Source organism: Mauremys reevesii, linkage group 4 (assembly GCF_016161935.1).
Source record: "Mauremys reevesii isolate NIE-2019 linkage group 4, ASM1616193v1, whole genome shotgun sequence".
Classification (NCBI taxonomy): domain Eukaryota; kingdom Metazoa; phylum Chordata; order Testudines; family Geoemydidae; genus Mauremys; species Mauremys reevesii.
Genome location: NC_052626.1, coordinates 62,054,881 through 62,067,200, shown reverse-complemented (window position 1 = coordinate 62,067,200; position 12,320 = coordinate 62,054,881). Strand labels below are relative to the sequence as shown.

General features: G+C 42.7%; 1 protein-coding gene across 1 annotated transcript in view; it reads left to right on the top strand.

The window, feature by feature from the left end:
* Positions 1–12,320, top strand: part of LOC120404486 (cytosolic phospholipase A2 epsilon-like) — a 49,421-nt gene that overhangs the window by 23,581 nt on the left and 13,520 nt on the right. The window contains exons 11-14 of the mRNA XM_039537158.1: positions 745–782; positions 2,293–2,428; positions 8,174–8,310; positions 9,246–9,471. Of these exons, the coding sequence (XP_039393092.1) occupies positions 745–782; positions 2,293–2,428; positions 8,174–8,310; positions 9,246–9,471 (537 nt within the window). The remainder of the gene's footprint in view (positions 1–744; positions 783–2,292; positions 2,429–8,173; positions 8,311–9,245; positions 9,472–12,320) is intronic.

Below are 12,320 nucleotides of genomic sequence, written 5' to 3'. Positions count from 1 at the left end.
CCTCCTAGAAACCAAAGAGGACGCTTTCTATTAAGGAGATTAGAAAAAGAAAATATGGGAGTGTGTCTGCCAAGCTGTGGGGAAGGGCCACAAAACACAATGTGGCAGTTCTGTAGTGAGGGGGGAAAAGGAGGAGAAAAGATTCTGATATCATTCACACTCAACCAGCAAGAGGGCCTAGAGCAGGAAAAGAACTGCATAGTTCAAGGTTCTTGAAAAGCCCAGTGTCTCCTAAGAACATGGGCTATTCTATCCTAAACCCTAACACTACAGGCCAAATCCTCAGCTGGGCTAGGCTCACACATCAATACTGGTACTTCAAGCTTTTGTTTCTGGTACTCCTGGCAGCCCGTCCAGGGCTTAATAATGGACTTTCCACTGGGACCTGAAGTTCCACTGCTGCCCATCTCCCATTCATGTGTGTATTGCCTAACCTGTAACAGAGCTTGGGCTGCTCCATAGCCCAGTGGTGCAATAGTGAGAAGCGCAGACGGAGGTACATGATACAGACAAGGTCTTAACCTAGTAAATTGATGCACCAGCCTGAAAAAACAAGGAAACATTGAGATACAAGAGAATTTTCTACAAATGTTCTTGAGGTCATATACATCACTCGGATTACTACAGTTCACGGCTTTGTGAATGTTCTGATGACTAGGAGCAGATGAAACTCATTAAAGTGGGGAGGAAGGAAGGCTGTAGTAATATCTCATCATTTATTATATTTACATTTCTCATTTTCAGCACAGAAAATTTGACCTACACTTTAAAACAAAACAGTGGTAAGTTTCTTTCTTGGCTCCTTGGATTCTGATGGATGGTGGCCAAGTTCTGCTCTTTGTTTCTGGGGAAAGATGTGCTCAGATTGAGTTTCAGATTGAGACCATGTAATAAAACACACCCAGTGCAGTCAATATTTAATGAGACTTCTACGTTAGATACAGCATAAGAAGTGTTACTGATGGTAGTTTTTGAAATCTGTACGCACAGGGTGAGATTCTGTGCTGTGCTGCCAGGGCTTGTGAGGAGTTCCTTGGAAGAAAGCTTTATGAATTCTGGGCGTATCCTCCACCAGCTAAAATGAGAGGTCTTAGGGACCCTTTATGCCACTCCAGACTTTTTACTTGGCATCCAGGGTTAGAAAAAGAGATCTCATTCATCCTGCTGATCCATTATTCTCCGAGCATCGCAGTCCACTGAACATTCTTGTGCCAGCCATTATGCACAGTAAAATCCCTTACATAGCCAGTGACATAAGGTAGAAGTGTTAATAAAAGACTTGACAAAGAACATATAAACCTGCCAATTGCCTTATAAAATGTAAATCAATTAAGATTGTACACCACCAGTGGTGGTGGTACCAGTTAGTAGTTCTGCAATTTCACACTTGAGTTCCTTCAGAACTCTTGGGTGAATACCATCTGGTCCTGGTGACTTACTCTTTAATTTATCAATTTGTTCCAAAAGCTCCTCTGATGAAACCTCAATCTGGGACAATTCCTCAGATTTGTCACCTAAAAAGAATGGCTCAGGTTTGAGAATCTCCCTCAAACCCTCAGCCATGAAGATGGATGCAAATAATTAATTTAGTTTCTCTGCAATGGCCTTGTCTTCCTTGAGTGCTCCTTTAGCATCTTGATTGTTTAGTGACCCCACTGTTTTTTTAGCAGACTTCCTGCTTCTGATGTGCTTAAAAAAAATTGCTGTTACTTTTTTTTTTTGCCTTTCTGTTTTTCAAATTCTTTTTTTCCCCCTTCCTAATCATGTTTTTACCATATTTTGCCAGAGTTTATGCTCCTTTTTGTTTCCTTCAATAGGATTTAACTTTCACTTTTTAAAGGATGCCTTTTTGCTTCTAACTCCTTCTTGTACTTTGTGGCACTTTTTTGGTCCTCTTGCTATGTTTTTTAATTGGAGCTATACATTTAAGTTGAGACTCCATTATGGTGTCTTTAAAAAGTCTTTGGCACTCTACCTTTTGATTTATTTTTCACTAATTTCCTCATTTTTGTGTTGTTCTCCTTTCTGAAATTAAATGCGTTGTTGGTGGGCTGCTTTGGTGCCCTCTCTCCCTCAAGGATGTTAAATTTTATTATGTTTTGGTCACTATTACCAAACGGTTCAGCTATATTCACCTTGTGGACCAGATCCTGTGCTCTGCTTAGGGTTAAATCAATAGTTATAGTGTTAATGTCTTATCTGCTTATGAAGTGTATATAGTTTATTAATTTAACTATAGAGTACATCTTGAGATACAAGTCATAACGTATAATATTTGTGCCTGTGTTCCAGCCGGAAAGACCTAGATGTGCGTTTGGGGTTTGAGTTGTGTGTGGAGGAGCAGGATTTCCTGCGTAAAAGGAAAAAGGTGGTTGCTGCTGCTCTGAAAAAGGTTCTCCAGCTAGAGGAGGACCTGCAGGATGATGAGGTATGTGGGGCAGAATCCTTCCCACTCCTTCTCACAGAGGTGTGCTCAGTCAATTGGGTGCCAAAATGTGGCATCTTGTTCTCTATTTTCACAATCTCCAGATGGTCAGAAAGCTTTACACTGAAGAAGTGGGTGATTTTACTTTTTAGGAAGGAAATGAGTGATCACAGATGACATTAATAACATATTTTTACTTATACGTACAGTTCCTAAACAGTGTTGCTTTAATAAACATAGATATTAAATACCAAGATGATTTAGGCCCATGTTTTCAGAATTACAGCAAAAGCTTTCTTAGGCCCAACCATCTTCTCAGCCAACCCATGCAGACAGACTCACAACTTCTCTCACTCAGGCCATGTCTACACTACAAACTCATGTTGCCTCTAGTTATGTTGGCATACCACTACTGCAGTTAGTACATTGCTTGTGTGTGTAAATACTTGGCTCCTTGTGTCTGTGGTGCGCATACTCCCTGGTCTGTGGTGTTGATAGAGAGTGCAGTGCACCATGAGTAGGTATCTCACTGTGCAACTCACCACCATCTAGCGCACTGTCTTTTGGGAAGTTTTGGCAATGCGTGATGGGGCTTAAACGAGTTGCACAGGAGTAATTGGGAGCATGGGGTCAACTTCCCAGTTTGCAACTGTCTCAATCCCATAACGTTATCTGTATCCCATAATTTTTGCGCCTTTTTTTCAAAATCCCACAAACCCACGCCACAGTTCACGCTGTCCGCCATCTCTGACAGAGGCATGGAGTTAGCACAGCTCTGTACTATTGTAAGATCCTGCAGTATTTGCAGAGCTGCAAGAAGAATCAAATGAGTAGGGAATATAATAATTTCTTGGAGGACAGATTGCCATGGGACATAGTGAGAACCAATTCAAGGTTGGTTCATGGTTGGTTCATGGAGCAGCTGCAGATGGTGAAGTGCCACCACTTCTGGGCCCAAGAAACAAGCACTGACTGGTGTGATTGCATCATAATGCAGGTTTGGGATGACGAGTAGTGACTGCAGAATTTTGAGATGCACATGGCCACATTCCTGGATCTGGGAGCTGAGATTGCCCCAGCCCTCCAGTGCAGGGACACCAAAATGAGAGCTGCACTGACAGTGGAGAAGCGAGTGGTGATTGCACTGTGGAAACTTGCAATGCTGGTTTGCTACCAATCAGTCAGGAATCAATTTGGAGTCAGGAAATCCACCATGGGGGCTGTTGTCATGCAGTGCAGGACTGTGACTCAGTAATGCCTCAAGACAGAATGGATGGATTTGTGGTACTGGGGTTTCCGAACTGCGAAGAGTGGGGAGGGGGAGAGATAGATAGCGCTCAGATCCCTATTTTGACACCAGATCTTCTTGCCACAGAGTACATCAACAGAACGGGCTACTTTTCTATGATTATCACTAGGATGCTTCATCAACATCAATGTGGGCTGGTCAGGGAAGGTACATGATGCTCACATACTGTATTTAAGAACACAGGACATTTCAGAAAGCTGTAAGCAGAGACTTGCTTGCCCAACCGGATGATTACCTTTGGCAATGATAAAAGCCCAGTAGTGATCCTGGAGCACCTAGCATACATCTTGCTCCCCTGGCTCATGAAGTCGTACACCAGCCACCTCAACAGCACAAAGGAATGATTCAACTACTGGCTTAGCAGGTGCAGAATGACAGTTCAATGTGCTTTTGGTTGTTTGAAGAGATGCTGGCATTGTTCAGTCACAAGATTGGACTTCAGTGAGAAAAATATTCCAATGGTTATAGCTTCCTGCTGTGTCGTACATCATATCTGTGAAGCAAAGGGGGAAATGTTTCCACTGGGGCAAAGGTGGAGTGGCTGTCTGCTGAACTTGAACAGCCAGATACATGAGCTATTAGAAGAGCTCAATGTGGAGCCATAGGTGCAGGGAGGCTTTGAAAGACCACTTGAACAGTGAGCTAGAGAAATGTGTGTTGTAGTCAGTGTTCCCTCTAATTTTTTATGTCCATGGGCAGAATGAATTTTGTTATGTGCACCAATATGGAGGTGATGTGTGACAGGTCCATGCAGGGGCTTGCAGGAAGGGGTGCCTCTCCCTGCCACAGCTGGTCCATGCTGGAGGAGAGGTATCTCTCCCCGCCACAGGCCTGAGCCCCTGCGCAGGGCTAATAGGCAGCTGTGCGGCCGTGCAGCTTAGAGGGAACTTAGGTTGTAGTGTGCTCTACCTGGCCCTGCTCTTTTGTGGCCTGGTAGGAATTGTGTGGTGATTGCTGCACACATAGGAATATGACAATGTCAATGCACCTATTAATTTTATTTGTGACTAATCCTATGAGTTGTGTGGCACTGTGCAGTAACAGGTAATTGGCTGCTTTCAGAACTGCTCAGCACTCGGCAGCATATGTTATGAACTAATAAAGATGAATTATGTTCCAAATAATTTTATTCTGTCACAAAATAAGTGCAAAAAGTGTAATTTAAAAACAAATATATTAAAAATGTAATAAACCATAATAAATTAATAGAATAGAACTTATGAAGGGTAAAGAACATTCATGTTCATTTCTGCTACACATACACTGACCTGTGAAAGCCATGGTCGGCATATGTGAAGCTGTGATTGTCTTTAATGTCCCCTGGAGTAGGATGGTGGGGGTAGTGTAGCAACCCCTGATGCCACATGGAACATTGAGAGGGTCCCAATATTGAGTTCTCAATGGGCTTCAGAGGGAGGCAAGCCCAGAACTGTTGAACTTGCAGGTCCACCAGAGCCTGCAACATTCTGTGTTAGCTGCCTGAGAAGCCCCAGTATGTTCTGGTGCATCTCCCTCTCCTTTTCCTGCTGGGATCCTGGGCCTTTCTGCTCTCCCCTCATTCCTTCTCCAGTCTGTCTGCAGTGTTCATCATCCAAGCCCTGTGCTCACTGTCTGAAGCAGCACTGGCTTGCAGGATCTCACTGAACATGTCATCCCGAGCCCTCTTCTTTCTCCTTATCTGGCTCAGGTGTTACATGGGCGTGGAAAGGGAGACTCTAAAAGCTGCAATGGCACCAGCTGCAGATAAAACACACAGAGGTACCATTGTCAGTCTATTCATTACAGAAAGTGAAACTTAAGATGCTGACCTCACTCCCCTTGTTCCCTTAAAGTTTTAAGGACTGCGTTCTCACTTCTGCTTGGGATTGCTTGCGCATGGTGCCAGTCACAGCGCCAGCCATGGTGAGTATGGCCTGCCGAGGGTTGAGAAAATGTGGAGAGAATTGTTTGGTTGCATGAATCTAGTAGTATAGGGCATTGTCACTGTATACTGGCCCTGTTTTCCACAGGTGGTGGTGATTTTAGCTGATATGTCACTCCTGAGGGTAACAAAGGCAGAGAGAGCACAGTTGCTGCTGGTGTCCCAAAGCTACCTGCGCCTGTATGCTTCTAGTCTGTGTACTGCAATGGTGCCTGCTGAACTGATGACTGAGTGGCATGGAAAAGAGTCCTACCACAGAAAAAGATATAAAGCAACCCTCCCTAGAGATCTTAGGCAGAAGATTGCAGAGTACCTCCATGAAAGTTTCATCAATATCTCTCAGGAGGATTCAAGGGACATCCCTGAGTACATAAACAAACTTCTTTGCATGGCCCCCTCTGCTAATTCTAGAGGGAATGAAACACAGATAGCAACTCTACCTCTCTTGGTTGTGCCAGTACCTCTTCTAGCACAAGTAAAGTAATAAGTCAAAAGATGTGTCCTGCTATTTTGGGGATAGAATCATAGAAGATTAGGGTTGAAAGAGACTTTAGAAGGTCATCTAGTCCAACCCCCTGCTCAAAGCAAGACCAATCCCCAGACAGATTTTTGCCCCAGTTCCCTAAATGGCCCCCTCAAGGATTGAACTCACAACCCTAGGTTTAGCAGGCCAATGCTCAAACCTCTGAGCTATCCCTCCCCATCCCTTTAATTAAAAATTTATCTATACACTTACCCAAGGTTCCTTCCCCTGCATTGGGGTCACCCGTGCTTTACTGGCAGGACTGGTTGGCCTGTGGGAGGAATCAAAAACAGGTCCCGGCTCGCTGTGCAGCTGGATTCCCCAGGTCGCCTATCCTCCATACTCCTCCTTCTCTTCCTCATCCACTATCTCTTCCACCTCACTGTGCACATCCTGTGACTCAGTCTCCATGGACGTATCTAGGGTGGTGTGGGAAGTGGTGGTGGGGTCTCTGCCAAGTACAGCATGCAGCTCTTATAAAAGCAGCAGTTCTCTGGCACAGCAGATCGAGTGTTGGCCTGTCTGGCTTTCAGGTATGCCTGCTGCAGCTCCTTGGCTTTCACTGTGCCCTGCTGTTGATCCCTGTTATAGCCCTTCTCCTGTATCCCCCGAGGAAGCTGTTCATAAATATTGACATTTCTATGGCTGGTGCTGGAGCTGTGCGTGCATAGCCTCTTCAGGCCTAGGAGGGCCAATATCTCCTGTCTTTTCCAGGCAGGAGTATGTCTGGAGCATGGAGCCAGCATGGTCAGCTGAGCAGTTGAACTCAACAATGGAGAGCTGCTAGGGGTGCTTGCCAAGTTGGGCAATCAGAACAAGGAATTTCAAAAATTCTATGACCCCTGGGTTGGGGAGTTCACAATTGAGACCAGAGCAGACAGCATGGGGCATTGTGGGACAGATGCTGGAGGACAGTTAGGGTCGAGATAAATAATGCAGTGTCTACACTCACACTGCATCAACCTATGTACATCGACTGTGGCTCTACACTGCTTGGGGAGGTAGTGTTACTAAGTTGGCATAATGGAACGCTTACATTGGTGGGAGACAAATGTAAGTGTAGACACATGCACAACTAAGTCGATATAAACTGCCTTGTGTTGACCTAACTTTGTAATGCAGACCAGGCCTTACTGTTTACAATTTTACAATTGATTTGAATCTGACTTTCCATTTGCACCTGTGCTGCGTGGGTGCAAAATACTGCCATTCTGAGGTAGTTGTGTTTACAACTGCTTTGCACTCACCTAGCAAGTGCAAATCACTACACAAGGTACACACTGGGCAGGTTTAAAGTCATCCACACTTCTGCACAAAAATGATACTTCCTTAAAGACTTTAGGCTAAATTTACCATTTGTGCCAGCAGTGTCTTTAGCCCAATGCATGGTATCTATCTTTAGTGTAAGTTGAGCCAACTTATCTTTCATGTGAGACATAAATTTAAGTCACTGGGGGAAATGGTACAGAAATTTAAACTCATTTTATAAATTTTTGGATCAAAAAAATAAACAAAAAAACCCTCACAAAACCTTAAATTGTACAAGGTTTTCCTATTCCTAGATGACCAATACCTACTGACAAGGTCACAACAGTGGTAGTTTATTGCATTTAGCACAAGTCTATTACAATCAGGAGATAACAATTCCTGTATTTTTATGTTGATCTAGAGGATTTTTTAGGATAATTGAAAGTACTGAGGATAGTCTCCAGTTATGCTCAGTGTTTAAAATTCCATGCCTAACATGACAGCCTTTGCTTTCCAATTGCTAAGTAGTAAGTTACAGAAAACTCAGAGCAATTCCAGCTATTTCTATGCAGCATGGTTAATTCAGTTCATGTCTCTGCTTGCAAACTGATCATATACAATTTTTTTACCATTTAATCAGGGCCTGAACTTCTTAACATAATTTCTACTCATCTCTATTCTAATCACTAATTGTCCCCACCCATATAGTTATTTTTCATTAAATGTATTCTTTTTTGCATTGAATAGGTACCAGTGGTGGCATTCATGACAACAGGTGGTGGTACGAGAGCACTGACAGCAATGTACGCTCACCTGTTGAGTATCCAGAAGTTGAATGTTTTGGACTGTATTTCATACATCACTGGTTTATCTGGCACAACATGGTAAGGACGACCAAGCTTCTGACACAAAGAAATTAATTAAGGACATAATCTCCAGAGTGGTGAAATGTTTATTAGTCTCCAAGTAGTTATGCATGTGCCCATTGTAATCTAGTTTAAATATCTAATGATTATTATTTGCATACGTAAACCAAGAAACCATCACTGTTTATGGTTTCCAGAGGCCTTTTTGGCCAACAGAATTATAATTAACAAGCAGCTTTATTCATCTAGTGTGGCTTTTTCATGTCGGCCTTTGTTAGGTGTTTACCAATATTTGCTATCATCCATGATCATGTGTGAATGACATGAACACTGGAAAAGTAGAAAAGTGAATTAGAGAGATTAGAGCATCTGAAGCTACAGGCAACCCAAGGGGCAACCTGGTGCTAATAAATGTACAGTCCTACACCACCAGCACAAGTAGGAAATAATAATTGATAAATAATATATAACTCTTAGCAAAATGGATTGTTGTAATAAAGCAGCCACACCCATCACATTAAAACAACCTTGTTTTAATTTGGTGGTGTTAATACTACCCTAATATCACTTTTTGATGTACCTAAGCAATGTAGTTGCTGCAGGGAAAGTATGGAATCAGGATTGCGGAGTTGGTTACAAATCCAAAACTTGAGCTAGGCTTCCAAATTGTTTGCTGAAATTCACAAACCTTTTGGCAAACCTGGACTGGGTGTCAAGCAAGTTTGAGCCCACTTAATGGACATTTCATGAAAGTTGGTGGTTTCAGTTAAATTTAGTTACATTTCACTGAGATTTTTGGTTTCATTCAAACCCGAAAGGCACATCAAGGTGTAAACCCACGCACCCAATCTGAAATCAAGAAATGTTGTCCAACGCTCTCTAAGCCAAAACTTGAGAGTTTCAAAGAGCTCTAATTTTGAATCCCAACTTTTCCTTATATTTCATTTTCTCAGGACAATGTCAAATTTGTATGAAGATCCTGACTGGTCACAGAAGGATATGGAGGCATCAGTCAGTGATGCTCGGAAACACGTGATCAAAAACAAGTTCTTGGCCTGTTTTTCCGTGGATCGTCTGAAATACTATGTAAAGGAGCTGCAACAGCGGAAACAAGAGGGGCACAAGATATGTTTTACAGATCTGTGGGGACTCATCATTGAAGCCATGTTACATGATGGGGTACTATAGAACATTTGCTCTTTTTAGAGTCTTCCTCTAAATAGCTAATCTTCTGAAAGTAGAAATGAGGATAAACTGTAAACCCTAACTGGATATGCCCATTCAACATGGCTGCAGAGTTATCCACACAAATAAGTTTTATTTGTTGACTGCATCATGTATATGTTAAAATTAGATCTGTTCAAAAAACAGGAAAGAAACCCCCTGCTCATGGAAACTCTAGAAAATCCAAAATTCTTTTTAAGAGCTGATTTTTCAAAGTGCCTTAAAATCCCTATGCATAGGGAGATTGCCTTGGTAATGCGCATGCTACAAGTGGAATAAATCTTGAATTGTTTGGTCAAGCAGTTCCCAAAATGTAGCCCAACCCCTTTGTCATATGAGCTGCTTTTACTTTTCGAAGTGCTCTCAAATCCACGTGCAATTTTAAGGAAGTTTGACCCCCTCACCAGCACCCCATAAATGCTTCCCCAAAGCCATCTACCCTTCTCTCCACATCCCACCTTGTACCAGGTTAGTGGGCAGTATTGTGTCTGGGAGATAAAGCCTAGTATGAGGGAGAAAGGGGGCTGGGAAGATAGGTGAAGGAGGGGAGTAGCTACCATATTAAAAATGACACAAAAGAGGCTAATGCAAGTGTCCTGGCCAGGATGAATCTCTTCTCCACCAGGAGAGGCTCACTGAACGCTTGCCAGGCAGCTGTAAGTAGGGCTGATTCTGTCCAGGAAGCCGGAAACAGACACACTCCAAGCATGCCACAGCATGTAATGCTGAGGTGAAAAGCAGCATGTATGACTCCACGGGCACATGGAACTGAGACTGGGCTAGGGAAGGAGGAGGAGGCAGCACACTCACTGGGATGGAATGAATTTTCATTTTGTTGTTATAGACTCATAGACTTTAAGGTCAGAAGGGACCATTATGATCATCTAGTCTGACCTCCTGCACAATGCAGGCCACAGAATCTCACCCATCCACTCCTGTAGCAAACCCCTAACCTATGTCTGAGTCACTGAAGTCCTCAAATTGTGGTTTGAAGACCTCAAGCTGCAGAGAATCCTCCAGCAAGTGACCCGTGCCCCATGCTGCAGAGGAAGGCGAAAAACCTCCAGGGCCTCTGCCAATCTGCCCTGGAGGAAAATTCCTTCCCGACCCCAAATATGGTGATCAGTTAAACCCTGAGCATGTGGACAAGACTCACCAGCCAGCACCCAGGAAAGAATTCTCTGTAGTAACTCAGATCCCAACCCATCTAACAACCCATCACAGACCACTGGGCATACTTACCTGCTGATAATCAAAGATTAATTGCCAAAATTAGGCTATCCCATCATACCATCCCCTCCATAAACTTATCAAGCTTAGTCTTAAAGCCAGATATGTCTTTTGCCCCCACTACTCCCCTTGGAAGGCTGTTCCAGAACTTCACTCCTCTAATGGTTAGAAACCTACGTCTAATTTCAAGTCTAAACTTCCTAGTGTCCAGTTTATATCCATTTGTTCTTGTGTCCACATTGGTACTAAGCTTAAATAATTCCTCTCCCTCCCTAATATTTATCCCTCTGATATATTTATAAAGAGCAATCATATCCCCCCTCAACCTTCTTTTGGTTAGGCTAAACAAGCCAAGATCTTTCAATCTCCTTTCATACGACAGGTTTTCCATTCTTCGGATCATCCTTCTCTGTACCTGTTCCAGTTTGAATTCATCCTTCTTAAACATGGGAGACCAGAACTGCACACAGTATTCCAGATGAGGTCTCACCAGTGCCTTGTATAACGGTACTAACACCTCCTTATCTTTGCTGGAAATACCTCGCCTGATGCATCCTAAAACCGCATTAGCTTTTTTAACGGCCATATCACATTGGCGGCTCATAGTCATCCTGTGATCAACCAATACTCCGAGGTCCTTCTCCTCCTCTGTTACTTCCAACTGATGTGTCCTCAATTTATAACTAAAATTCTTGTTATTAATCCCTAAATGCATGACCTTGCACTTTTCGCTATTAAATTTCATCCTATTACTATTACTCCAGTTTACAAGGTCATCCAGATCTTCCTGTATGATATCCCGGCCCTTCTCTGTGTTAGTAATATCGCCCAGCTTTGTGTCATCCGCAAACTTTATTAGCACATTCCCACTTTTTGTGCCAAGGTCAGTAATAAAAAGATTAAATAAGATTGGTCCCAAAACCGATCCCTGAGGAACTCCACTAGTAACCTCGTTCCAGCCTGACAGTTCACCTTTCAGTACGACCTGTTGTAGTCTCCCCTTTAACCAGTTCCTTATCCACCTTTCAAATTTCATATTGATCCTCATCTTTTCCAATTTAGCTAATAATTCCGCATGTGGAACCGTATCAAATGCCTTACTGAAATCGAGGTAAATTAGATCCACTGCGTTTCCTTTGTCTAAAAAATCTGTTACCTTCTCAAAGAAGGAGATCAGGTTGGTTTGGCACGATCTACCTTTTGTAAAACCATGTTGTATTTTGTCCCAATTACCATTGACCTCAATGTCCTTAACTACTTTCTCCTTCATACTACAGGTGTCAACAGGCCTATAGTTACTTGGATCACTTTTTTTCCCTTTCTTAAAAATAGGAACTATGTTAGCAATTCTCCTGTTGTTGTCCATAATGGGTCAATATTTCATTTTCCAAATTTTCCATGGAATTTTTCTATCCCCATTTTTTGTTCCCCAAATCAGTAACTCTTCTAAATGAATTAATTTTTATTTTTAAAAATGATTCCCGCCCCCCCATTTTTGAAAAACAATCAGTGTGACACTAAGATGAGCAGTGAAAATTAGCAACATAAAGAACCAAATCAGAAAAATAGTAATA